Source organism: Plutella xylostella, chromosome 15 (genome assembly GCF_932276165.1).
Source record: "Plutella xylostella chromosome 15, ilPluXylo3.1, whole genome shotgun sequence".
NCBI classification, from domain to species: Eukaryota; Metazoa; Arthropoda; class Insecta; order Lepidoptera; family Plutellidae; genus Plutella; species Plutella xylostella.
In genome coordinates, this window is record NC_063995.1 from 4,497,640 (window position 1) to 4,524,883 (window position 27,244).

At 39.0% G+C, this 27,244-nt stretch overlaps 2 protein-coding genes across 4 annotated transcripts in view; both read right to left on the reverse strand.

Moving 5' to 3' along the window:
- The window catches only part of LOC105385393 (gamma-aminobutyric acid type B receptor subunit 1), a 111,265-nt gene that overhangs the window by 39,140 nt on the left and 44,881 nt on the right, over positions 1-27,244 (reverse strand). For all 3 annotated transcript variants that reach the window (XM_048626115.1, XM_048626114.1, XM_038107768.2), the window contains exons 2-4: positions 8,926-9,555; positions 6,090-6,224; positions 2,134-2,304 (exon numbers count right to left, since the gene is read on the reverse strand). In XM_048626115.1, the coding sequence (XP_048482072.1) occupies positions 2,134-2,304; positions 6,090-6,224; positions 8,926-9,540 (921 nt within the window). In that variant the 5' untranslated portion in view covers positions 9,541-9,555. The remainder of the gene's footprint in view (positions 1-2,133; positions 2,305-6,089; positions 6,225-8,925; positions 9,556-27,244) is intronic.
- Positions 17,412-19,277, reverse strand: LOC105398386. Its single transcript, XM_048625683.1, has 3 exons — positions 18,781-19,277; positions 17,903-17,988; positions 17,412-17,825 (listed from the first exon to the last, which is right to left on the reverse strand). The coding sequence occupies exons 1-3, from the start codon at positions 19,019-19,021 to the stop codon at positions 17,454-17,456; spliced, it is 699 nt and encodes a 232-aa protein (XP_048481640.1). The 5' UTR covers positions 19,022-19,277; the 3' UTR covers positions 17,412-17,453.

Here is a 27,244-nt window from a genome sequence, read left to right on the forward strand (position 1 = left end):
GAAGCAGGCCACAAGATCTGCCAAAGATGTCGCTGTAAATAAGCTGCAGGACCCAGAAGTCAGAAGATAACTTAGTATCCAGATCCACAACAAATACCATCAACCTACTAAGTGTGGGCGACGCGCCTCAATCAAAGATAACTGCACTGGCATTAAAGACATGTTTTAAAAAAGTTGCGAAGAAATAATAAGGCACAAGGAACACTTAAAGAAAGAATGGATGTCTAAAGGAACATGGCATATGATCAACTCTCCAAGGAAGACTTAACATCGAACTAGACTACCATTCTAAAGAAGCACGAGTTGCGTACGAGTATTTTCTTTGTGAACAAAATATCAAACGTAATTTAAAAAAGGACCAACGCTGTTAGTCTGATTCTATATCTTGGAGAAAACAAACAGCGGCTGCCATGAAGGATCTATAGAAAGAATCAAATAAACTTTGCAACAAGCCCCAGGATATCTCCTTGTTACTATGGAAGACCGACTTGTAAGATGGTATGACCACATTGCCGAAGTTTTTAAAGATCTAAACCAGTCTGCATCTGAGGAGTTGGATGCAGATTCAATAAACCAGGAGCATCTTGTATATCTAGATCTTGATATATGTCAAGAAGCATAATCGTAATCATTATGATTATAATAAAATCGATAGCAGTCGTTAAGCCTACTCAGAGACCTTCGGGCGGCTTGAAAACATCTGACAGTCGGGTTGCCCAATTACCCGTCAACTCTGTCAGCACAAGCTTGCTTGTGTTGGGGTCCACTAACCCACACTGGGACAGAGTAGTGGACTAGGCCTAATCCCTTCCTTCATTGGAAGGAGACCCATGCCCCGGCAGTGGAGATGTGACGGGTCGTGATGATGGTTAATGATTATGAGATTTATAATTATTCTGCATCTTGACATAAATTTTAATATCCAACCGCAAAGTAAAGTCGAAGTGATACGGACCATACGATCGCTGAAATCCCACTTTTCAGCGATCGTATGGTAAGCACAGGGAACGACGGATATCCTACGGAGGCATAAAAAGGAGGATAGTTGCATTATACCGAGGATGATGAAGTAAAGTTAGAGTAAAAGAGAATTTTATTTATGTCCAACTTTATCCTTTGAGGTTTGCTTATGTTCATATTGCTTTATCCTGAAAATTATGGGATAATATGGGATGGGACACTTACTAAAAAAGTGGGCTTCTATTTCGTAAAAAAATATATCAAAATCGGTTAAGTTGATCCAGAGTTTTGCTCTTGGGAACACATTTCCGGTTAGAATTTTATTCATTCCCAACTTTTTTCTATGAGGTTTGCTTTCCGTCAAAATGCCTTATCCTGAACATTATGGGATACAAACGGGTCGTAGATACTCACTAAAAACGTAGGCTTCTATTTTGTAAAAAAAATATCAAAATCGGTTAAGTTGATCCAGAGTTTTGCGCTTGGGAACACATTTCCGGCTAGAATTTTATTCATGCCCAACTTTTTTCTATGAGGTTTGCTTTCCGTCAAAATGCTTTATCCTGAAAATAATGGGATACAAACGGGTCGTAGATACTCACGAAAAAGGTAGGCTTCTATTTTGTAAAAAAAATATCAAAATCGGTTAAGTTGATCCAGAGTTTTGCGCTTGGGAATACAGTTCCGGTTAGATTTTTATATAGATGTGAAATGTTGTTTCCGATTGCATTTCAATATAAATTATTTAATAATAGGTTTACTTTTGATATATAATTTTTATTTTGTGTAAAAAAGTAATGTCTTGTGTCTACAATATAAATATTTTACTTTAAAAACCATATTGTTATTTAAAAAAATATTTTATAAAAATAAATATTTGGTTGGATCCTTTCTGCGAAACGTTGAATTTCCCTGCTTGCATATAAAAAGCAATTTAGGAGAAAGGATCCAAGTGCATATTTTCATTAATAACTCAATAAATATTCGTTATAGCTACACCATGATTTGCAATAGTAAAATAACAATAAATATGCATAATTTAAGATAATTTCCACATATAAGATGCTTTTCATTGCTGAAGAATACCGATTAGAACTTAAAACGTCTATATCTCAGAACTAGGTTTGTGTGGGTTGAGTCCTTTCTGCGTAACTACGTCCAAATACAACTCACCGATATGAAGACCTCCTCGGCCTGCTGCAGGATGGCGATGCGCGACCAGCCGAACTTCTGCATGAGCTTGATCCGGGTGGGGTTGTGCACGGTGGCCGAGGGGTGCGTGCGGAATAGCGTCGGGAACCGCGCGCGGTCCGACAGTGCCGGCGACGACGCGCCGTAGCACAACTGCGGGAGTAGGTAGGACATTACCCATTGACTTATATATGTCGCAGGCATCTGGTTTAATCTCCTGTTTGATTGAACCGCTAGCCCGTTCATTGGATGACGCTATTCAGTTGTATGACTAGGCCGGACGTTGATTGTACAAGCGTCACAAAACGTCCAACTAGTTAGCGGACTTAAAAACAGTCAGGTGGTGAATAAAACAAATATGGCGTCTAACAGCGAACAGCTGACACAAAAAGCACTTGTATTGTTATTTTTTGTAAATAAATTAGCTTTAAAGTGCGTTATTTATGTTAAAATAGTGTGACAACATGGATTTACCTATTGTTACACCGCCGGCGGATAGTAATAAAGTAATATAAATAAAAAAATGTGCCGAAACTGGATAATTATGAACAACAATATCAAGATACGTTTAATGTTTAGTTAATTTGTGAGATGAGAGCTTTGTAACATAGTCTTTTTGGACTCTTCTGTCTGGTCATGTTCATCCTAACCAGACATTACAAAGTTGCTATACTATATCCCATTTAACGACTTCGCTGAATAACGTTCAGTCAAGACGTTGGACGTTACTGTCAACCACTTGACTAGTTGTTATTTAGTCATTCAACTGAGTAGCGTCATCCAATGAACGGGCTAGCGGTTCAATCAAACGGGAGATTAAACCAGATGCCTGCGACATATATATAATATTAGTGGCGTGAGAAGCGGCCGCTTACCCGACTGAGCTACCACCGCTTTAAGCAGTTATATGCACACGCACAGTTATATGTTACAAGTTGTTTTTGGGAAAACATAGAAAGCTTTCTTACTAAAACAGACGCAGTTAAAAAAAGGCATAGGAAATATTATGATTACGTGAATATTAAAAATATTTATTTGTGTCCTCAACCATTATTGACTTTAATATAGTAATGTATATCCAAAACGGTAGGTATTTACTTATCTAATAAGGGAATTAAACTTTTGGTTACTAAATTTAATTTAACTAAGTACCTAGTTAATTTAAATAAACCTCATAATTACGACTTTCCTTTCAGGGTAGGTTTTAATTGCTTTTGAAATGAACAGTGCGAAATTAAACGATGACTAACATTCGCAGAAATTATTCCTTATGGAATTGCATATAATTAAAAATATAGGTACACTTTGGAATGTTATTAGTTATTACCTTAGCACGTGCTCGTAGCAGAGTAGCATTTTAATATTTGAATTGCTAGTGTTAATGCCGGAATAAATAGTAGCCTATAAATAAATAAATAAATATGTGGGGACATCTCACACACGGCCATCCGACCCCAAGCTAGGCAGAACCTGTGTTATGGGTGTCGGAAAGCTGATATATCTACACAAATACATAGATAGATAGGTACTAAATATAAATATACCCAAGACCCGAGTACAAATATCTGTCTTTAAACAAATATCTGCCCCAGCCGGGAATCGAACCCGGGACCTTCGGCATAGCAGTCAGGGCCACTAACCACTACGCCATTCGACCGTCATATAGCACTCAAGAATAATGTAGCGTTATTGTGGTAACATATTATAAAAAAATTGTGACTATTTAATTGGATGCTAATAAATAACTAACTTAATGTGTACACTTGCAGCCTATGGACTAGCTATACTTAGCGTACGGCACCCTGCGGGTATAATATATATAGCAATGCGTTCAGGATACTGATGAGGCTGCCTTCGGTTCAATGTATTAAGAAATTTATTAAAGTGTAATCATTTTGTAAGTGTATATAATCTCACGAGCAATGAATCAATTCGATTCATTGCTCGTGAGATTATATACAGGGTGTGGCAAAATTGAATTGTGCAAAGTTTCTATGGAAAAAAATATTTTTTTTTTCCATAGAAACTTTGTTGGTCACGTGACTTTTTACTATGGATTTTTTTCGCGAATTTCCAAATTCTGATTTCAGTTTCGGGCTTAGATATAACATGCTGCACATATAGGATTCGGCTTAGTATACCCTTTTTGCAACACCATGTATACTAAAATCTATATGCCTAAAATGAATTGAATTGAATAAGTGTAGATAGGTATATTATACAGCCGTATCATTGAATGAAGATGAGTTGAGTAGAGTTCGAATTTAATGCCTAGAAATCATGGAATAAACCTTTTTTAGTTCAGTCAACATTATAATTAGGTAATTTATAGATAACGATTTCATGAAAACTAATCGATCTGTCAAAGTTTGTGTACAAAGTAGGAAAGGTTGCGAGCTTAAATAAAGAATGAACAAATACAAATATAGAGAGGAAAATATTATTTATCGCAGTGTCTTCCTCTGAAGATATTGAATGATGGAAAGTAAATACGTGCACGCTTCAATCTATTTTATTATATGGCCATAAGGCAAACAATGAAAAAAAATATTCAGAAGCAGTACTAACAGCCCCATTTATTATATCAGTTTACGAGGAAATATACAATACATACAATATACCTGTGTCATTTTATGGATCGTTTTATGTATCATGAAAACGCAGCAGTTTGTTAATAAATAAAAGGTATTTGTGAAATAATTTTGCTCGACCATAAAGTTGGATGAGGGAGGGAATGTGGTGTGGCAAATGTGCAATATGTTTGCTGTTTGCTATACCGGGCCACCCTGTATATTGGTCATTAGCCTACATACCTTGTCAACTACAAAAATATTTAAATTATGTTTTTGTATCTTAAAAACTTTAGTGACAGAAACAACTATACAAAACTTGAAAACATTACTTTGTACACAAACTCACTGCACAAAGTTAAGGCAGCCTCACAAATTTAGCAACACTGAGCTGGATTATTATAAATCAGACTAATTCTCCAGAATATTTTACGAGTTAAGCATAGTTGGCTAAATGAAATAACATTTCATATTGTTGTAAAATAAAGCTAATCCTCTTTTGCTGTGTGCCAGTGTTCGGAAGTTGACCTGAAGAGTTGATATTTGTGATCCCTACGATTTCTTTACGCGCTATGTAAGATTTATTACATCTTATGTGTTTTTCAGAAGAGATTTATTTAATTACTAAAAATTCTTCTTATGTAATCTTCTTAATTTAAAAAAAAAGTTTTTAGTTGGTAATATCCTGATGCTCTGTTAAATGTACTTCAATGTTGCACAAGTCGTCATAAAGCTAGCTTTTTCCGTTTAGGAGTAATTTGGTGATTTTCTCAGTGGAACCTTTTCATTGCCCGTGAGTGTATAAACCTTCAAATATAATTTTATCATTCCACTCCTACGTTTATTTCAGATATGTAGAGAATTTAAGACTCGTACGTAAGTACTTCTTTAATTCAAACAATTTGAACTTATCTAGTTATAGTACGTTGTACAGGATAGAAGATTTTTACATCTTGCATTCAATTAAATTGAAGTGTCAAATGACTAGCACGCTCTACACAGGAAAATGGCATCGTTTAAATGTGCATTTCTTTTATTGCGTTCAATGATTGCTCTTGTATGTGCCAGAAAATTGCATCTTCTAATCGACCCTTAACAATGCAGCGTATCTTTCGCTGTCTTTGAATTCTTATATATGCTGTTTCTAAGGACACAAAAATCCATCCTACTATCCTATGAGCGAAAACCCGAAAATTTGTAAGTATGGATGTTTGTTACTCTTTCCCATGAAAACGGCTAGACCATTTTTTATGAAATTTTGTATGGACTAAGCCCTTAATTAACACATGGGCTATCCCGGAATTTCCTCGGAATACTTTTGCAGCGACGCTCTCGTGGATCTAGTAAAGTATACAGCAATGAACATACCACCATAAGGTTCCACATCTTAGCGGCCTCGGCGACGGTGGTGCAGACCGTGGAGCAGCCGGCCAGCAGCAGCAGCTTCTGCGGCGGGTTGTACAGCAGGTTGTACATCACGCTCGCACCCAGCCCCGGCTCGCACTGCAGACAGAGACAGAGAGTCAACACGCCTGCCTACTCCCTCACACATAATCATTCAGAAGGAATCATGAGCAGATCTGCTACTGATAGGGCACGGTAGGGTTTCTGATTTCTCGACCTGTTTTGGTTCTCGAGCTTCGAGAATTCTCGAGCCCAAATTCTCGAATCTTCTCGAGTCTCGAGCCTTTCTAACAAGGCCTTTAAAAAAAGCCTTAATTTAAATAAAAAAACACAAAATCTCATTTTTTTTACTTTCCCGACTTAATCACAAAGAAAATACTCTACTAATACTCATAATTTTAGCTGTCTAGCTAGCTACTTGTTACTAGTATAAGGTGGGCCATAAGTAATCACCCTATTGGAAGTTGCACTCATTTGTGCAAATGACCGCTAATTTCAAATCAGTTTTGATATTGGTGGACTAGACAAATGTAGAATACAAGTTCAGAAGCCGTGGAGTGATACACTCCCCAAGAACGCGGAATAATTGTGTTTATTCAGTTTTCGGGTCGCCTTTTCTTTTTTCGTTTTATCTGTAATTTTTCCCTGCAATATCACCCAATTTAACCGTTTCAGACAGTATTTCTGGGGTTTTTTGAAGTCCCGTGTTTATGTGAATAAGCTCGTGACTCTGGAAGCCCTTAAGGACAACATTCGACACGAGTGTGAGAATCTCTCGCCCGAAGTTTTCGCTGAAGTGATGAGAAATGCCATAAAACGAGCCCGTATGGCAGTCAATTGTAACGGCGCCCATTTGGCCGATGCGATATCACCTTCTAGACTTTACCAATAAAACTGTATAAAAGTTCAAATAATCATAATCAAAAAACAGAATCGAAGATTTCCATTTAGAAAAAAAATGAGAGCTAAACAACATCGGATGACTTATTTTGGTCCACCTGAACTAAGAAACAGTTCGTAACTATTACTACGTTATCTTTTAATCATTCATTGGTAATATCAGTACAGCACTAGCTTAAATGGAGATGAAACATAATAAATTATAATACACGCGCATGGTAAACGTGTGTGTTGTTAAAAGCGGCGCAGGAAGATTCGAATTCAATATTCTTAATTTTTATCTCAAGGCTCGAGAAATTCTCGAGTCTTCAGATTTTTTTCTCGTCTCGAACCAAGCCGAATTTCTCGAATCTTCTCGAGCTCGAGAATTCTCGAGCAGAAACCCTAGGCACGGGTCTCCTTCTAATAAAGGAAGGGTTTGAGGCCTTTCAAGCTGCCCCTTTGGTCTGAAACTTGAAGCAAAGGCGTCTGACTAGGCTTTATGACTGCTGCCGTGTCAAATTATTTTACTTGCATTTTTTCGTCCGACTTGTGTCTTGAAGTTTCAGACCGACTAATAAAAAAGTACTTACACCCTGTATATCTTATCCTACTTATCTATAAATATAATACGACTCTAACGATCACTTGATAAACTGTAAAATGAGTTTGACGACAGAAACATATTTTTAAATAAATAGCAACTCATTATACGATCGTTTTACTATCCGTTCAGAAGTACGAGGAGGAAGAAGATCGTAAAACTTCTGTTAAGTGCTCTTTAGCTAACAAACTACTTTAATATATCTTTCCAGGATAATTCCCATAATTTAATTGTATAACTTTTGCAATTGCAATGTGATTCTCGATTTCACAACGCATAATCAAATTTCAAAACTCGTTTTCAAAGTTTTGTTTTGAAAGCAATTATTCAAGATCTATTTCAAAGGAAATTAAAATTACGTCGTTCATCTGCCGGGCTTCGGTATGAGCGTATTTAGTATGGAAATTATTCTGCTAGGACTTAGGGAGGAAATCCAGCCAATAAAATTTCTCCCGTGCACCATTAATAAATTTTCAATAATTGAATCGAACGTCAGTCTCAGGCCGAGCCATAATCCCGAGGCCTATGATTTGAGTTCATTTAGATTTATGAGCGTCTCCCGGCCCGCGGCGGCGGCGCCCCGCTGGCTCCATACACTCTCTATTAGGTTATGGCTGATGCGATTATTCTAGTCCATTATTATATTAATCTCTTCACCCTGTACATTATCTACCGTGTATACCTAAATTTATAACATTATTGGCAGGGATATTTTATATTACTTACTTACAATCTCACTGATATAGGTAGTTTAGTCTCCAGTCTTATTTATTAACCTTTAAGCAATATCATACATACCTAGTATGTGAAATGTTGTTAATTTTAACATCCCATAAAAACCATATTGGTAAGACTCGACCGGACTGGAAATCTCACTGATTGATGGCTACATAATGTTTTTCTAATCTATAGCCATAGTGTAGGTCACTGATACAGTAAAAGAGTTGATTGTAAACGTAGGTAAGTAGAACTTTAAATATTTGAATGAAGTCTTCAAGTGATATTTCTACCAAGGAGCGCTGCGTTTTCCATCCGACCGCTAACGGCTACCTGTCTTAGCTCGTCGGTCCAGGGTGCTGAAAATCGCTCTCCTTGAGAACTTGGTTAAATCGTTAACGGTTTCTCGCCGCATTGTCAGTTCAGCCTTCAGATATTAATTAGGCGCTACTGACGATTTTAATGTAATCAAATAACTGATCATAAATAACATTATAAAACATATTATGGATGCTAAACACATTATTTTATGTTATTTTGTAGCCATGGCGCACATAAATTTTAATTCGAAGTCCCTTTGATAAATCATAAAAAGCTTACCTTGCTGTCATTGCTGTGCAGCAGCAGCTTGAACCCGGAGAGCAGGTCGGAGCGCGCGTTGACGTCGGCCAGCGCCAGGTCGGCGGCGGGCATGCAGGCCTGGCCGCCCTGCCAGCCGCCCTCGCCCTCCATGGGGAAGATGCCCCCGATGTGCAGGTCGTCCTCCCGCCGCGCCGCGCCGCCGCCGCACGCCGCAGCCAGCGCCAGCGCGCCCAGCCAGCGCGCCCGACCGCGCCGCCCGCCCCACGCGCACACCCGCCCCATACCACTACATAATTGCACTATCGCTTTAACTAATAACAATACTATATCGTAACACATTGTCCTAGTTCGTAAACTACATGCTATGCATGCTTTTAATTTGACTAGCGGACGCTTTGAAAAATTAAAGTTCACTCGCGGGAGAGGGATCGCGGTGTCTCCTCGATGGAAGTGAGACACCCGGAGAAAATGTAGACATAGCCTAATAAGCGTGTAGTTAGCGATGATGGGCGTGAGCGGCGGCGGCGGCGGGGCGCGCGGGCGGGGCGGCGCGGGCGCAGGCCGGCCCGCGGGGCGCGCCGGGGTCATCGCACCCGACCCCTGCATCGCGTCATTGTTCCTCTCTTCTCCCATTTTCCATTGTCGCTCCTGAAAAAAAAGAAAAGTATATAAATAGGGAAACTATATATAGCAGGCAATTGTTACCCAAATAAAAACCCTTAAAACCTCACATTAGGCGCATACAATGTAAGTATTATGTCTGAGGTCTGATTGAAGCCGGAAGTTTCCAATGTGAAAATGAAACGGAGTGCCGGAAGCGGAAACACAGCAAGCTCTTTCTACAAAGAATCCGGTGTCGCCGTTTTGTCAGAGAACTTCAAATATTGCATTGGCTTTAATCTTTTATAGCCGTCTCTCTTTGAATGTAATTTCTTCCTATTGAAAGGAATTGAACAATTGCACCGGACACTAATCGATATCTGTCGAGTCCAATAATACGGGCTCAGTTTAATATTGGCGCCTAGCGAGCGGCGTCTGGGGCGCCGCCGTGTGTCGTGAACAAAAGGTACCAGCTTTGTGGTTGTAACTCCTCGAGCGCCGAGTTCTACACGTCCCCGCGATTTTAAATCACGTCGTTGCCAGTTTGTGTGCAAATCGATATCTGCGGTATTGAGATAAACCGGCGCGCCCGCCGCCGCCGCCGCCGCATCAAGTCGTTGGAGCTAATGTTTAGAGCTTCATTTTCTTGGTAAACTCTTGCCGCGCCGCCCGTGATCAATTACTTAAGACCGGCTTTTGCGTTAAGGTTGTAAAATGTTTTTAATATTTCGCGGTATTTTAATTAACGTAACCTAGTTTTAAAAACATCTTGCCTTATTAAGCTCCAAAGTTTTAAATATATTATTTTACGTGTACCGTTACAATGTTCAAAATAATTATGAGGATAATTTCTGTATTATTTTATAAAACTTCATCTACAAATACGCGAAAAGTAAGAAATAATATAATTAACCGACGAGACTATAAACAAGAGTCTCCATGCGTGAAAGAATGTAGCAGCAGGACGCCCCGCGATCAATCAGCGAGCCACGCGGCGCCCGCAGTCACATTACCTATTTACCCAGCGGCCCATCTTGCACCCGACTCCATGATTTATCACTATTCCCGCCACCTCACACACACACACACTATCCCACATTACAACGACAAATTAAATAACAATTCTACTTTCATGAAAATGCGCACAAATAGCTTCCTTCTCCATTCGTTCTGTCTGCAATATGATCAAGTTATGGATATTTTATGCATTGCCTTATGAACGATTCTCTCGGCAATACAATGAGATAGCTAGCAATCTTTCAAGCGCTACGGAGCGGAATCGCATTAGTCCGAATGTCTCGTCCCAGCAGTCACCTGCGGGCTTCGGTCCTGCAACTTGTGCACGTGGGGATTTGAGATGCCGTGTTACCGAAGTTCCTTGTCTAAAATGTGTTCTAGCTATACCTGATTGAAAATCCCAGTTGGCTAGGTATATATCCGAATAATATGCTTGGTATTATCCTAATCCTAACTTCCTAACTAATATTATAAATGCGAAAGTAACTGTGTCTGTCTGTCTGTCTGTTACTGTTTCACGCCAAAACTACTGAACGTATTTGAATGAAATTTGGTATACTTACGGTCTAGACCCTGGGAAAGAACATAGGCTACTTTTTATCCCGGAATTCCCACGGGAAAACTTTTTATGGCGAAGCGAAGCGCGCGGGAACAGCTAGTTAATATATACTTGCAGATTTGTAATCTGAATGAGACGCATAAAATAAGCTAAAACCAAAATTGTCTGCAGCAAAGCTTCCTATGATGCCTTCTCATGATTTTGTGTTGTGGTACTGTGGATCCTACTTTAAATCCAATAACATTTGACGTAGTTTCGATGTACTGCGCTAGTGCCGTATGCGTATTCTAGTTCAGCAGGCGGCAGGCCCGGCGGCGCACTCATGACTCACAAATGGAGTAAACTACAAATTGCGGCACGTCCAAGATCTCGCTAGGTATATTTATTCTAACATTGATCGATGATTAAACGATTTAAAAACGAATCATAAAACAAACGTAGATAAAGTGAAATCATTTCCGTCACAAGGTACCTACTAATAAAATATCCATTTACTAAGTGCTCAATTTGTAAACGTTTTATCCTTAACTTCCATTAAGGGATTGTTAAATTGGAATGTATTTTTACATATCTTTTATTTAAAATCAAATGTTCCATCCTATAATAATAAAAGCCCATTTCAATAGGATTTCCCTAAACCATATTTTTTCAATGATTGTTACTTTGCAACTACAGCAGTTTTTATTAATTTATTGCATACCTATACTGGCACTATAAAATGGAATTGGTTGTATACTAACGTTAATTTATTGTCAGTTTGCGTTTATTCATGTGGCCTCAAACTGCATTGTATAAGTATATATAAATTACATAATGTTTCAGTTACCTTTATACTATACTTACTAACTTGCTTGCCCGCGGTTTCGCTGTTCCTAAATGACACAGCGTTATAAATATAATTTCAAAGCGATAGTCTTTCCCAAATTAATCGGATTCAATCGTAACTCCGACATTTATCTCGCAATGGCCACAAAAGGATCGAGAGAGCCTAATACAATCAGCTTCAGCTATTGCCGCAATTTCAGAGGAAATCACATAAAAAGGTTTCCTTCGCCGCTGACCCACCTGAACCGAGCATTTGCAACGTTTTTTTTTTTGTAATTTATTTAATTTTGTATACTAAGCAAGCCTTTTTGTAAATGTTGCAAACCTATTTAAGTATTTTATAATAAGCTTCTCAGATTTAATAAAATAAAAATAATGTATTTGAAAAGTAGTATAGCACGAAGTCATGACACGTTATATTGTGATTTATGTAACCTTTGAGCGTAACATAATGAAATGAAACCCGTAGATATTGGAAGACGTACTGCTCCAACATCGTGATACATAAATCTACCGGAATTTAATTTCTACCCCGCCCTATCTTATCGGCGGATCTCACGACCGCTGTAACAGGTACCTTACTGAACTTTGGGAATCCTAATAAAATTAAACAGCGAATTATAAGAGACGGCGGTTGGGAACCAATATTTATTAAAGTGGCCCGTTTTACTACAGCCACTACTTACGATCCTGGGATTTAATAAAATTATTCAGAAAAGACCCGGAAAAAAGGTTTGAAAAATTGGTGGCCCATGTAATGGTAAGATCCACAGCGACATTACCGAAAAGGTAAAGTTGATATCACAGAAAATTATTTATAGAAAAGTTTATCAAAGGTTTCAGTTCTTTGTGGTATGAAAAGTACTCATGGTATTTTTTTACGTTTTCAATAAGCTAAGAGCACTTTCATCTAAGAGCAGCCGCTTGTGCAAGGTTTAATTAATAAACGTTGTTTGGTTTCGCAATTTGTTATACTTTAATAAATAGTCTATATTTCTAAAACATTTTTACGCAGATGGGAGATCCAAGTGCTCGTATATTAGGTATGTCAACGATTTTCTCACTTCAAAGATCTTCATACGAGTAAAGTGCTTTATTATGTAGAGAGGATGACGCTGAAGTGTATTATTTCCATAAATAAATTCATTGTTTTCATAAATAAGTGACGATATACGAGATGATAAACCACTGAGCTTTCAGCCGGCTTTAGCGTCAGCCACGTATGACGTCAGCTCTCGTTTTGTATGGAACTGCACTATTTTAGTCCGTTTGCTTCATAGAATCTATTGTTTTTCAAAGAAAAGGAGTAGAAGTGATAACAGAATTCAGTATTGAATTATAAAAATATGCCATAATTCATTTCCCTGGTTACTAGATTTAAGGTACAAAATTAGGTATAATGAACGTCGATAGCTCGTACAATAATAATTTCATCAGCAACGTTGAAGATATTTATAACACAACGACATAATAAATCGTGGGAATCCACCAAATGTCTGCGAGTACCGGTACAACAATAGGCTAAAAATACGTACAAAATGTTTTAATGAATACTGTATTAAAATTTATTGTTATTTTAAAATTACATCATAAATTATTTTCATCGTATGAAGACACAATAGGTACGGAGATTTTGGGACGTGGAGCGTGCGATCGTGTGCGTGCCGCGTCTTGCAGCCGGAGTAGCAGGCTCGCGGCGCCGCCCGCCCGCCCCGGCGCCCACGAATATGCGGATAATTACATCTACCGCAGAGTGCCTACTTCATACACACTTCGTTCCCCCACTGTCGGCACTAACAACCTTACCTCGTCTATAGCCACTTCATTTTTCAAAGAACATTTGCCGAAATAACATTAGGTTAAAGAGAAACTAATGAAAGGAAACGGGATCGTTACAGTTTGCAATTTGTATCTCGACGCGGTGAAGAACGCGACTCAATGGAGCACTCCGTAATGAGGCAGCGAGCGAAAAAAAATGTCTCGTTGAATTATTTTTTCTTCAAAATCGTTCCTTTGAAGCTTGCACCATGAAAAGCCCGTGAGTCGTTTAATAGTCCATCCATGTCGCGACCGATTGCAATATAAATGAGCCTTGACGAGCTCGCGGCGCGGGTCTCGAGTGGGCTCGGAAGAAATAAAAACACACGTCCCCTTTGTTGCAGATGCAGATGCCCCCTTTGCTACTGTCATTTCGAATTCATGGCCCGACTGACGGTGAAATTTTATCACAGAAGTCAAATGCGGGGAGGCGAGTGAAGTCAAAGTGGAGGAGGTAATATCATTCAGGCACGTACAGCTCTTGTTCGTTTTTCAGAATCGCGACGGACGGTACACCGCTGACATGTCCGCTGTCGCTGCAGGCTCGGGACCGCTGACACGGACATACAGCTAGTAAAGTAGGTTTATTGTATCAAAAGTATAAATACAAAAAAGGTGTAGTTATTAACAAATCATACTAAAGGATATTCGTATGTTTTCGAATATTTCACTGGAAACAGTAACTAACATAAATGAACAAATGAATGAATCAGACAGTTTTTTTCCGTATGCTTTCTAATATTTTCATTGGAAACAGAAACTAACTATGATAGTTATTTTTCATTTAATCAGGAAGCGGGTGCGGTTGGAGCAATCAGAGCGTAATATCGGCACATCCCGCGAGGTATGAATAGCTGCTCCTCAAAGAGCCGTTCAGAGGCTATTGCGAAATACCTTCTCTCAAACTTCAGTTGAAGCGACATCCATTAAATTCTCGTAAACAATGTCGGATAAAATACCTACGTACCTACTTAGCTCTCAAACAACGGCAGCGCAGACACTCCATGAGAATCTCTCCGCTTGACAAGAGAACAATCCATGACGCCATTGTGAAAACTAACAATGAAATCATTAGAAACAAAATATTTTTTAATACATTCATTTGCTTCTTTTGAGGAAGTTTGTCTCTTGCCTCTGAGCAGTAAGGGCTTCTTTAACATTGTTTCTAGTTAGTTTTTGTATAAGTAAATTAAGTTATATTCTATTCTAATAATAAAAGCATGTATATGGAAAAACGCACAAGGAAACATGGAAATGCATACTGAAATTGCGATAATTGCGGTATTGCTGCATTTTGGATACGTTGTTTGGGATCCTTGTCATAGGCAAAGTAAATAAGCCGCCGCTTGCGTCGGCGCGGCCCGCGCGGTGACTAGAGGAAAAGCAATTAGCTAGAATGCAAATAGCGAAATGTATTGTGTTCAGTACATTTACATAGAGAGCGCCACCCAGCGTGCCGCGTGCTAGCTTCCGCTCCAAACTTCCATCGTAAAGCTAAAAAATAATTGCTCCACTCATTCCACTTCAATTGCTCCGTTAAAAAAGTCTATTTCTCCTCTCTTTTATTTTTATTCACTTGGGAGCTCAGTTTTAGCAATATTTAAGAGTTTCGCTCAAGTTTTGTTACAGCGAGATTGAATGGGGGAAATGGGGCGCTTAAATTACAGGCACCTGTAAATTTTATGGATTTGTTGGATCGGATTTTGTTTTAGTCAGCAATGGCGAGATAGACCATGATTACTCATGACATAACCGTTATAGTGCGGAAAAAAATAAGTAAAATAAGAGATCTACCTGTTAATGCACACCAAAATATAGGTTAATTAGGTATAATATTAAGTGACTTAGGTTTACTATTCATTTCCTTTTTTTTAATTCTTTTTTTGTACACCTTATTACCTTTTTTTCCTGTACCTCCTGCGGGTTGACTGGCAGAAAATGCTTTTAGCATTAAGTCCACCCTTTGTACTTTTATTTGTAATATTTGTACAATAAAGAGTTAAATAAAAAGAAATAATAAAATATGCGGCCACAGGGAGTGTTTTTAAAGGCACCATACAAATAAAGTCACACAAATTCCTGATATTATACATTAAAGCCTAATATGTACACGAAGTATTTTTTCAGGAAACCGTAATAACGTGTCATTCTCCGAGATTTATTGTGCTCCCCGAGTGCAGGACGACGCGGAACAGTTCCACTCAAAACAAAGAAACACGTAATGGAGGAGACCTGCGCTGCAGTCGTACCACAATCTATAAACTAGGTTATACTGTAGCGCTGCTGTTCTGTCACATTCACATAAAAATACAGTATCACTATTATAAAAAAAATATTAACGGAACCCATTAGGTACTTTATAGTTTAAAAATATTATAAGTACCCAAACAAATATAAAATCATCGGCATGAATTACACCATCATCATCATCGTCAGTAATCGATTATCATGTAAAACACAGGAGTGCACAAAAGTAGCCTACCTGAATGTAACACTGTAAGTATTTAATATTGACGCGATAAGAATAAGATGAAAAATAAGAATACTGAATTGCTCGTGCAGTCGTGGCTTTGTGAGTGAACAGTAGGGCCCCTGGCTACACGTGGCCCGCGGTGCCATTCTGTAGAATCACATTTTGCTCTCGAGTCTTGACCGCAGGGACTTTAATAAAGATTGCAAAACTATTTCCACAATTTTATTTTGCGACGACCTATCTATTTATTTTTGTCTTATTTAAACACCGTAGTAACATAACCACCTAGTAATAATACATGAGTAGACTGTGCCACGTCAGGACAAAAGTTATAGTCAAAATTTATAATATAAGGGTTCAAGGAAGATAGGTTCTGTAATCTTAATTTATCGAGGCACCATAAATTGTATTACCGACAGTTTAACGACAGTGGAGCTGTAATAAAACGCCTGAGCCGAAACCGTACACTTGACCCTTTGGTTCCCTCATAACATGTCATATATTATATGTACATACTTAACATACATTTACCTGCCATTGCCTATGTAGGTATGCTCCGCATGTATCACAAATTGATTATTCTTATCGTGATGTTTATGTTTATCATAAAAAAGACTACGCGTTGCTACGACTTTGCTACGAACTCGTAGCATGTGCTACGAAAGCGTAGCAGAATGCTACGAAAATTTGGTCTACAGTTTAAGAAACAATTTGTTAAGTACTTTTTTATTTTCTGATATTATTACTGTAAATTTTAATATTCATTCGCATTATTTGCGGTGAGGTGATGAGGGCCAATATCCAGTAATTCTCGATGAACACCGATGAGGTAGCAGTAGTGCACATTGATTTCCTGAGGGCAAGTTCCAGAAGGACGTCCGATCTCTTCCCTGATTGGTCGATAATATGAGCGTGCCCCGGGGAGCGCGGATGAGCGATCAGCCGGTCCTCACTCCGACAGAATAAATTAAACGTCAAATTCAAGTTTCCCTTTATTGAAAACTTGGCTTTGCTTGTGTTTTCAATTACATTCTTAAAGAGGGTTTCGTCCATTCGTAGGTATAGGTATGTATATTTTTTTATTTTGATTTGGGTATTCTATAAATATAATATTTCTCCAAGCTCTCGGGTGTAACAGGTATTAATCAAGATCAAATAATTATACAAAGTTTGAATTTGTTACAATGTGAGACATAATTATTACATTACTTCTAGTAATGGACATAAGGATTACAAGTTTTATTTATTACACGTCTACGAAATATATTCTCTTAACTTTTTGTCGTTCAAAATTCGCTCTATTGCATCATATAAGCTAATATTTTTTGCATTACTGACTGCTTCCTTAGATACTTGTAATCTTTCATTTATAGGTTTAGGTTGAATGTTTTCCTGACTTTCTATATTTTTCGCAATGTAGCTTTCGCGAAGATTTGTCGATTCTTTAAGTTTCTTATTTCTTTTCCCGTACCCATGAACCACGATTCCTTTGCCGCCAAATTTTTGTTGATTGGAACTCCAAGGGTAGCCCGGGTGGCTTGTTATTCCATATTCTGACAGGTCCCGTGGTTTGAACTTGTTCCAGCTAAAACAGCACACCTCGGTTATGCTCATGCAGCCGTGCACCTGCAACCAGCAGCAATATCAGCTCACTATGCATTATGTATTGTATGTGTTATGGAAGTGATCGCAAACTTACTGACCTCCGTCAGGTACGGCTCGCCGACGCACAGTCTCTTCTGTATACAGATGCCGCCTAATTGCCAACACGGGGTGGTTTTCATAGACCCTGTAAGTAATGATGTATGAAAATAGTTTGTGTTTTAAAAAAAGTCAATACCCCAAATACGAGGCATTGACAGCAGGGGCCCACAATGCCCCGCAAGGCTAACACGGGTCTCTCATTGTATTCGTAGCCTCGAGCGATCTTGCGTCGTCTTTGACATACAACAGCTAGCCGCAATTTGGGAGCGACTCTAAGATATCATAGAAACTCCCTTCGACCGCGCCACTGTTATACTTACTACGTCATCATAAAGAGTTAGGCTGTTGATATCGAAGCAGCGCAGCTATCATTTTTTACATCATATAGTTTTGTTTAACCAATGACACGTTATTACATTTACTTGGCTGGAAAAAATATTATGAGTAAATTCGCTCAATTTCTGTCCTGGCGGACGATGTTACCTATGACTGCTATCAGTGCCTACCTAAGTAAGGCGAACATGTTATCATTGTTATGTTATGTAAACGTAGACTGCTAGTCGACAGCTGCTATTTCAGGTGTCATGGGAGCAAAGGATAATATGGCGAGTCGCGGCATCTGTATTGCTAATGGACAGCAACCGCTTGTGTTCGGAAATGTATTTAAAAGGTAGCTCCTACATAGCCACCATTGACTTATTCTGTCTCGTATTATTAGAGCTTATTCGCTGCAACACATCGAAACTTAGGTGTGCGTAATAAAAGCCAGCCAGCCTCAAGGCTTTTTCGTCGAACAACTTTTAAAAGTATTCTACATAATTATCTACTGAAGGGTTCATTTACTTCTTGAGAGATCAGATTTTGGTATATGTAGAATATGAGGAGCGCTTACTGCGGCCGGGCGCGGCCTGCTGCTGCACGAGCTCGCGCAGCGCGGCGTGCGTGGCGCTCAGCTCGGCGCGCAGCTCCTCGTACTCCGGGTCCGCCGACAGGTCCCGGACGGGGTCCGCCTCCAGCTTCCTCAGCAGCTCCTCGTCCACCTCCCCCACCAGCGCCCGCCCGTCCTCCACCTCGTCCCCGACAACACACGCCAACAGAACCAACCAATACAATATCATTCTTTCAACATTTTACAGCGCCGAATGACCAACTTTTAATAATATATCGCCATACCTTGTGCAACCACTGATTTATGTCGCGTTTTATTGCCGTTTGTTAAACGATTTTGTGCTACGTGTTTATTCGATTATTTTATTTAAAAACAGCAGGTTATAAACTTAATGGAAGATTTAGTGCTCGTTTCACAATAGCTGGATAAAAGCTATTTGGGTCATAAAAGTCATGCTGTCACTGTAGAAAAAAACTCAATTTTAGAGAGTGATAACGTGATTTTTATCTTGGACATTACCTTCACCCAGACATTGTGAAACAAGCAGGTACAATGTTTATTATACCTTGTTTATATTCCACTTTTATCTGGATGTCTGGCGTCGAGGTTATTATTTTAGTTAACTTTTGTGTCGAGGGGCCAGCGGACAGTTTGAGTGTGGGCGGGTGTTTATATGACCTGACACTCACAAAATATTACTGAACTGAATTTAACTCAAAACCCTAAATAATATACAGTATGTACAATCATAACAACAAGATATCATTATGTTTAACTTAATAAGACTTTAGATTAGATCATTAATTAGTTTAATTACTTAAACTCTTACTCAGATTTGACACCCAAAAGCTTTTTGTACAAATATACAATTCTTTGCGGCACTCCAGTTTACATCGTATCGGCCCCGCGCGGTCCCGGCCGCGGCTCGCGGGTCGCCGGTCGCCGGTCATCCTCATGAATTATTAACCCTGCACAGAATCAATCGCCCGCCACAACGCCGCCGGAAAATCGTGTCCGATGTAAGCTTTCGAACGAGCCTCGCGCCGGAAACTCCGCGCGCTAAATCTCTAAAATTACACTTTTCCACCGGGAGCCGTCAGCCGCGACGCGAACATTGGCAGCTTTTGTGATGTTATCATGTCAACGTTTGTGATTCAAGCTTACATTGCTACTGCATTTTGTGTCTTAACAACTACAAATCTGGTTTATTTTCGTCTGATGTATGAACAATTGTACAGGTCATGAGTTAACAGTACCAACACTCGTATGCGTAGTACGCGGAGGTGGCTAAACAGTATTTTATGTGAGGTGGATCGTCGGCTCAGCCCGCGACGTGATGCGTCTCGACTAATGGCCGCCTCTTTGTCCGCGCGCTACTCGCGTGACCCTAAGAAAGACCTTTCACTTTAACACAATGTTGTATTAGTTTAACGGAATGGAACGTTCCCAGTAATCGTATCGGATGAAATGAAATTGGAAATGGTTTTCAGAATTTTTAAGAATATGTACCTACCTACCTACTAAAAATATATAAGCCCGCTCCTAAATTTGATAAAGAATTAAATTATGCTTAAATAAATAACCCAATTTAGTTGTACAGGCTCGTCCCACGTCTGAGTGTAAATTGAAGATAAATAAATTAGCTTTTTCGACAGCGTAGTGGAGGAAATTACCAAGTTATGTAAAAGGTTTTTCATCCATGAATGCTTGCACGTTTCTTTACAGGGATTCAATTTATATTTTTCATTTATACTTACAGGTTGTGCAAATACGAATCACCAAAAGGGGATCACATAAACAATTTGAGTTTTAAATAATTTCGTCTACATTTAAAAATGACAGGAATAAAATATTTTCAGGATAGTTTCAAAATTGTACTGTCTCATTGTATTTGGAAAATTTTAGGCATTTCGTAACACCCTGTGTTCTACGTCATCGGCAGCGGGGGCTCCAACAAAAGTATTTATAACTTGTTTGCATCTCCGCCGACAAAGGGTGTTGATTAATAGTCTTATGAATGACACTGAGCTCATTCTCGCGCGTAAACAACAAAGTTTCCCTCGATCGCTTTCGTAACTAAAGCGCCTAATTGTGCTAAGTCCGTTGTGACGGGGTGTTTGCTCACAGACGGAAGTGCGGTCGATCGATGCGAGCGCTTCCGCGATGAGTATTGAAATCTTATCAGCAGGATATAGGTCCCGGCGGTCCTGTTCCATCAGAATATTCATCTTTTGCTGAGAGGTTTTAAAGTACAGGTGCGCGGGGTGCGGCGCGGGGCGCGGGGCGGGGGAGATGACGCGCCTCGGTGGGGCCTCGGGCGCACGGTACAAGAAACATGCATTATGAACCCTAATGCAACAACCTGAGACTAAATTAATTATTAAGCTAGTTGTTTGGCACAAAGGGCCCTCAAGAGAGTGGTAATATTTGAGTCTGTTTCAAAATTCAGTTTAAAGTTTTGTCTCCTGAAACGTGTCGTTTAATGTATGTTAGTTCATATAGTTATAATAAATTTTAAGTAGGTACTTAATTTACTTAATATTTAACTATTCATAATAGCTACTGATAGTATTAAACTTTAAGTAAACAAACACAACTTCTTTTCTTAATATCTCCCTTTTGAAACGGTTAAGTGATACGTAGGAAGTCTCGAGCAATATTTCTATACACCGCGAGGAACAATGCATCACGTCAGACGCACAAAGATACAGGATGTGTAAAATAAGTGCGCCCACAATGGGCATCGGGTTACGGTCGCCAGCGCCGTGCCTCGAACACCACTCGGAAACTGTAAGAGGGTTAATGTTCGTTCGCCGCCGGTTATCTCGCTTAATGACCAGGAGGGTCACTCTACCTTACGAAAAAAATATTCAAAGCGCTGCTGCGCTAACCACGACTCTACCTCGTTCTGTTAAACGTACCATTTGCATGATCATTTTAACACGTTATTTAACAAACTAGAGTAAACCTGAGTGCACTGGCACTGCAATAATTATTTACCTGTGCATATGGCCTGCAGTCGACGGTGCCGGTTACATTTGTGGTTGTAAAACTATTTAAGGACATCAACCAGGAAATGTCTAGCACAAAAAATAATTACCTACTTAATTCCAGAAATTCATGTCAGTGGTATAATTATCAGCACACAGCGGAGAATAAATTCATTTAAAACAAAATTACTTACTTAAATGAATTATAATTTATTACATTGTAATGTAAGGACACATAAAATATTGCGTGCTTCAGCTTTTAATTGAATTGAAAACGTAACATCTTGTAAGCTACGCAAAAGCATCGTGTAGTTACACCAGCTACCTAAATTGAATGTCGATAACTTGAAACAATAACTTTGAAACTCTAACTATAACTTATTGAATTTTCATTCCGTTGCTAATAGAATGTCTGTAGAAGAGTAGAAATATCTACATCGCGTTGGGAATACCCGTGCTCAACACAGAACGCCTAAACTCTGTATAAATTTACAAAGCTAGTCTATTTATAAAATGTATTCTACAAATGCGACGCATAAAATAATGTTGTCTGTGGTGTAAAATCACTAAGTAGCTAAGTAGGTATACCTCATTTTATGTGATAAGTACCGATGTCCTCTCAAATAACAGGAATATTCGCTTCATGCCTTATACAAATATAATTCAATTCCAAAACTTCAGTGCCTCCTAATAAAGGTAAACATTAAATAAGGGCGTCAAACTTATCGTAGGTTGTAGGTAGTTTTATTCATTTCACAAACAGTAAGTGTGAGTGCTAAAGGCAAGTGTAAGTAATTCTATTTTACCTGTTGGGTACCTCCTATATCACTACTTCAGCAATAAATAGCAGACCTGACTTGAATATAACTCCTGAAAGTGCCGTAGTCCATTAACTAGCACTGCACGAAAAACACAATAAGAAGATTGGAAACAAAAGTAGAGCCATAGCAAAAAGTGGAGAGTAGTGGCGACTTGAAATTAATAGTAATATATTTATTGCAACTATGTAAGTTTTACATTGGTCTTAAAATTATGTACACATGGTCCTTAACATAGTACCCTGTAGGGCATAGCAAGTTTAATTCTTATATCTAGGTAATAATATTCTAAGTAATACAAAGTAACAAATTTTAAGGTATTTGCTTACATAATAACATAATAAAGATAATAGAGATAAAATCTACATTAAATTTTAACATTTATAATATTATAATCAAAAATATTATAATAAAATTAGTTGAAATGGAGCCTGTAGTTTGGTGTAAATCAAGTAGAATTTGGTACCGGTGAAATCTAAAATATCCAGGATTGAGCTTTTATGTGAACACGGCACCAACACATCCCTGAATAGGTAATTTAAACTTCATTGAATCCCCATTGTCATTCTAGTTGGCCGCAGTTATGTAAATGTCTCCGCTCCGCACAGCGTCTTATGTATGAGGTCGCGGTCTCCTTTGTTTAAATTCCATCTAGTCGGCGCTCATCGCTCGACACAAACACAAGTTTTTCCCTCCCGAGTCTCGGCGCCTCGGGCGGCGGCCCTGATTACCGAGAACAAAAATTGAGGGTAAGAACGGCAATAAAATCCAGTGACTTATACGAACTCAGCGGTTTCCCGACACGCTCGCGATAAATTTGTCTTCCCGAAACAGTCGTCCCTCGTCTGCTCTCTGCTCGGATCCCGGATCCGCCCCACACTTTCGCTTACTTTTACGAAATGCGGATTTACTCTTTAAATTTTATGATTATGCCCCTCGAGCTTTCTTTACGATCGCTCTTTGAGTAGGTATTCGAGTAATTCGGTACCTGCCGAGGGTTGGCTAAGCCCGAACTGTCAATACGACAACAAAGCCAAACAGTATCCTGAAAGCGTGAATTATTAAACAGAGCCGCACTCAGTGCACGATATCTCACGATGGTCTCATTCAATTGTGAATCCGAAATATCACCGAGGCAGTGGGTAGATGTATTTTATAGGAGAGCAAAAGAGGATTTCCTTTACCAAGTCAAAGTCTTTTCTGCTACTATCGACGAATTTATCCATCACGTCGTACAAAAAAAAGTTGTGGTTAATACTGCTATTAACTAGCTTTAATTGTTCATGTAATAAATGAATTATAGCATTATAGTAAGTACATATTATATTATATCGCTAAGTCCTACATAAAGTAGGGCAAATAACAATTGTCGGCCTTACCGCTTCAGTAAAAACACCTCACAAAAAACCTAATCCCTTAAGCTCGTCATTGTTCTTGAGCGGCCGCCATTAGTCTCTGGGCGCCGCATTCAACTGTCAAATTTGATACTCCTTGTTAACAGTCTCAGCTCAAACAATAATTAAAACTGGGAAGTTCTTCATCTCGCAAACTGATTCATCAAGTTTCCCTCGAAACAACTTGTCTTTTGTTATTCGATGTTTTGCATTTCTTAATTGCGGATGACTTGTTATTTGATTAACCATCGCTGGAAATGATTAGGGAAATTGTGCGGCAAATGTAAATTAATCTAGGTAACTTTAGTATATTGTATATCTACTGATCAATTATGTTTTAATTAATGTACATAATTTTTTACAATGAAGTACCTACACTACTATACCTAAATACTAAGTTAAACAAAAACATTCACAAACACTGAAAATATAGAAATTAAAATTGCAATGCCAACGAAAGTGAAGAATAACATTTATTGCGCTAAACATAGAAATGAAGAATGCGCGTTAAGCTCAAAATAAATCAACACAGTTTTATTTCGTGTAACGGAACGACAAATGGACGCTCGCGTGCGCCTCGGTGCAACATGCAACATGCTATGCAACTTTTAAAAATACCGAGTGATTGCTGGCGCCGGCTACGTGTAACATCGCCCTTATTGTGACAGCTTTTCGGTCGAAACATGATGTTGAACAAACCTGAAACAAATAATAAATTGCTGTCACAACTCGTTTTCAACATGTCCGCAGCAGCATACCTACATAGCAAGGTACCGTCTACCAACTCACATAACACAGATACAAAGTTATCTTTGTGTTTATTTTACGTTCCATTCCTTTCATCTCAAAGTTAAATAACTGAGTAAGTAGGTAATGTGTGTTATGTAGCGGGTAAAGTACATAATACACGTGCGGCATCATTGTCCCACCGGGCATGTATAATGTATGTGGGGGCGCGGTTTCGCCACCTCTTTGTGCGAGCTGGTGGGTACAGAGCGGCACTGGCTCAGGCGGAGGTGTCTCCGCCGCACTCGGGGGCTACGGCCAGGATATCCTCCTACACCTTGTAGTTCGCTCAATAGGCTTTCCCGACGGATTCTAATCAGTATGCATGAGGGGTAGATCCTTCTCGATTCGCGAGTGCCTACTCGGCTCATTCCGATCAACCGAGCTTTCTAAGCATTTTCGGAGCTCGGCCCGTGACAGGGTTCACAGTTTATTAAGGAAACTTGGGATTAGCTGTTCTGTTACGAACATTTAGTCAATTAAGTATTCAAACCAGCGCCTCCAATCTGCTTTGTGTTTGACCTTACCGTGTAAAAATACTACAGAAAGATGCTATTTTTTTCGTGTTCACTGAAAACTCAGTTACGTCATCGAAAACGGTAACTTTGAATTTGCAGCAGTGTTTTGAATAGAGGCCGTGTCAGCCGGGGGCGGAGAGGGATGCACGGGGGCGCTTTGATTGAATTATCCAGAGTTATACCTCTGTCTGTGTGACGGCTCATTTAACCGTGGTCTGGTGCGGCGCGTTTGAGAGGAAATGTTCCCACTTTTAGGACCTTTGGGTTCGTCAAGTGTAGAATTCATTAGTCTGGAGCTGTAATTTCGGCCGGCGAGGACCGTTTTTGCTCAACACTTTGCGGGAATTCGTGCGAAGAATTTTCAGCTTCCACGCTGTTTGACCTTTTGAGTTTCCTAATATTATACGACATCCCAGAAACATTAACAAAATAATAATATATTTAACGCTAGAACAGAATAAATTCGAGGATTTTCAGACTAAAATAAACTCAGTCAGATCTAGCCCCTAATTAACCCCTTAACATACAAGTACTTTTTGGTACAGTTTTAGTAGTCAACTCCTTTTCGTTACATCATCATCATCATCATCAGCCAATAATCATCCACTGCTGGACATAGGCCTCTCCCAAGGAAACGAAACAACGAAATTAATTAATAATATATTATGTGCAATTTATAAAGCTCGGGATTCGGAAAATTGATAAAACATAATTGCCGTGAGGATCATTGTTCACAAATATATTGATTGGCCTGCAAGTGCATAATTACTTGCATACTTAATGGCTCTGTAATGACAACAAGTATTCTGTTAATACATATAAAATCCAGCATTAAATAGAGTATTATTTTTACTTATTATTATTTTATGGTATACAGCAAAGTCGCGTTTCGCATCTGTCGGTATCGTTGTATGTATTATGTATGCTTGTACTTTTTATCCCTGAATTCTCAGCCCGCTCAGCTCCTCCGTTAATGGGTGTCGAAGTTTCGGTCTAATAGCATCCTCTACTTAACCGAGTCCTACTCTAATCGATTAAGTACTTGCCCTTCACATTGCCCCGCCACACGACACAAAGCGACGCCAGTCTTTGTCAGACGACAAACTCCAACCACACGAAATATTAACCCGGCAAGCAAATATAATCTCTATCACAACGCATCAAGAAACACAGCCCCGACAGCGAGTGTGGTCGGTGAACGTACCACCACGCTGCATTGCTCACGCTTTCAAAGTGATTGAAATTTTGAGCATCGTTGCGGCAAAATGGTACCATATTATAAATCCGTGAATGAGCAAAGCGCTCATAAAGGTACAGCATACTTCACAATTTCCAGCGCAGTTATTGGAGATGATTGATGATTGAACTGAATTTCGCTTCAATTACTCTACAACTAACAACCAACGTTATTATTTATAGACTTTTCAGATTATCTATATCAATTCAATTGCTATATTTATTGGTCATGGTATAACTATAGATTTATAAATAAAGAATTTATTGACTTTCAAACTCACGCCAACAAATCAAAGATATTAAAATATTCATGCACAAAGTTAGACTTGAAAGGACCAACGATAAAAAGTAAGCAGGGTTCCGTGTCCTTACAAACTCCTTACAAAGATACAAACTATTGACAGTTTGTGAATGTGAGTGATTTATCGCGATCATTATTCAATAGACGTGTATCACTAATCCTGTCACTTTATCATATTGATATATGCCCGGCAATCATCTTTTGTGTGTGTATCGGATCCTACACCGGCCACGATACCTAAGGGATATACTATGGTTGATAGTTTAATATCTATATTGCTATCGTATTTTAAACTATACCGACCGAAACTATGTGGTAAAGATACCCACACTAAAAGTCCACATTTACCCAATCTCTTTCATTATCTCATACAGCGGCTGAAATGCCTGCAGTTGAGGTCATAGGGCCG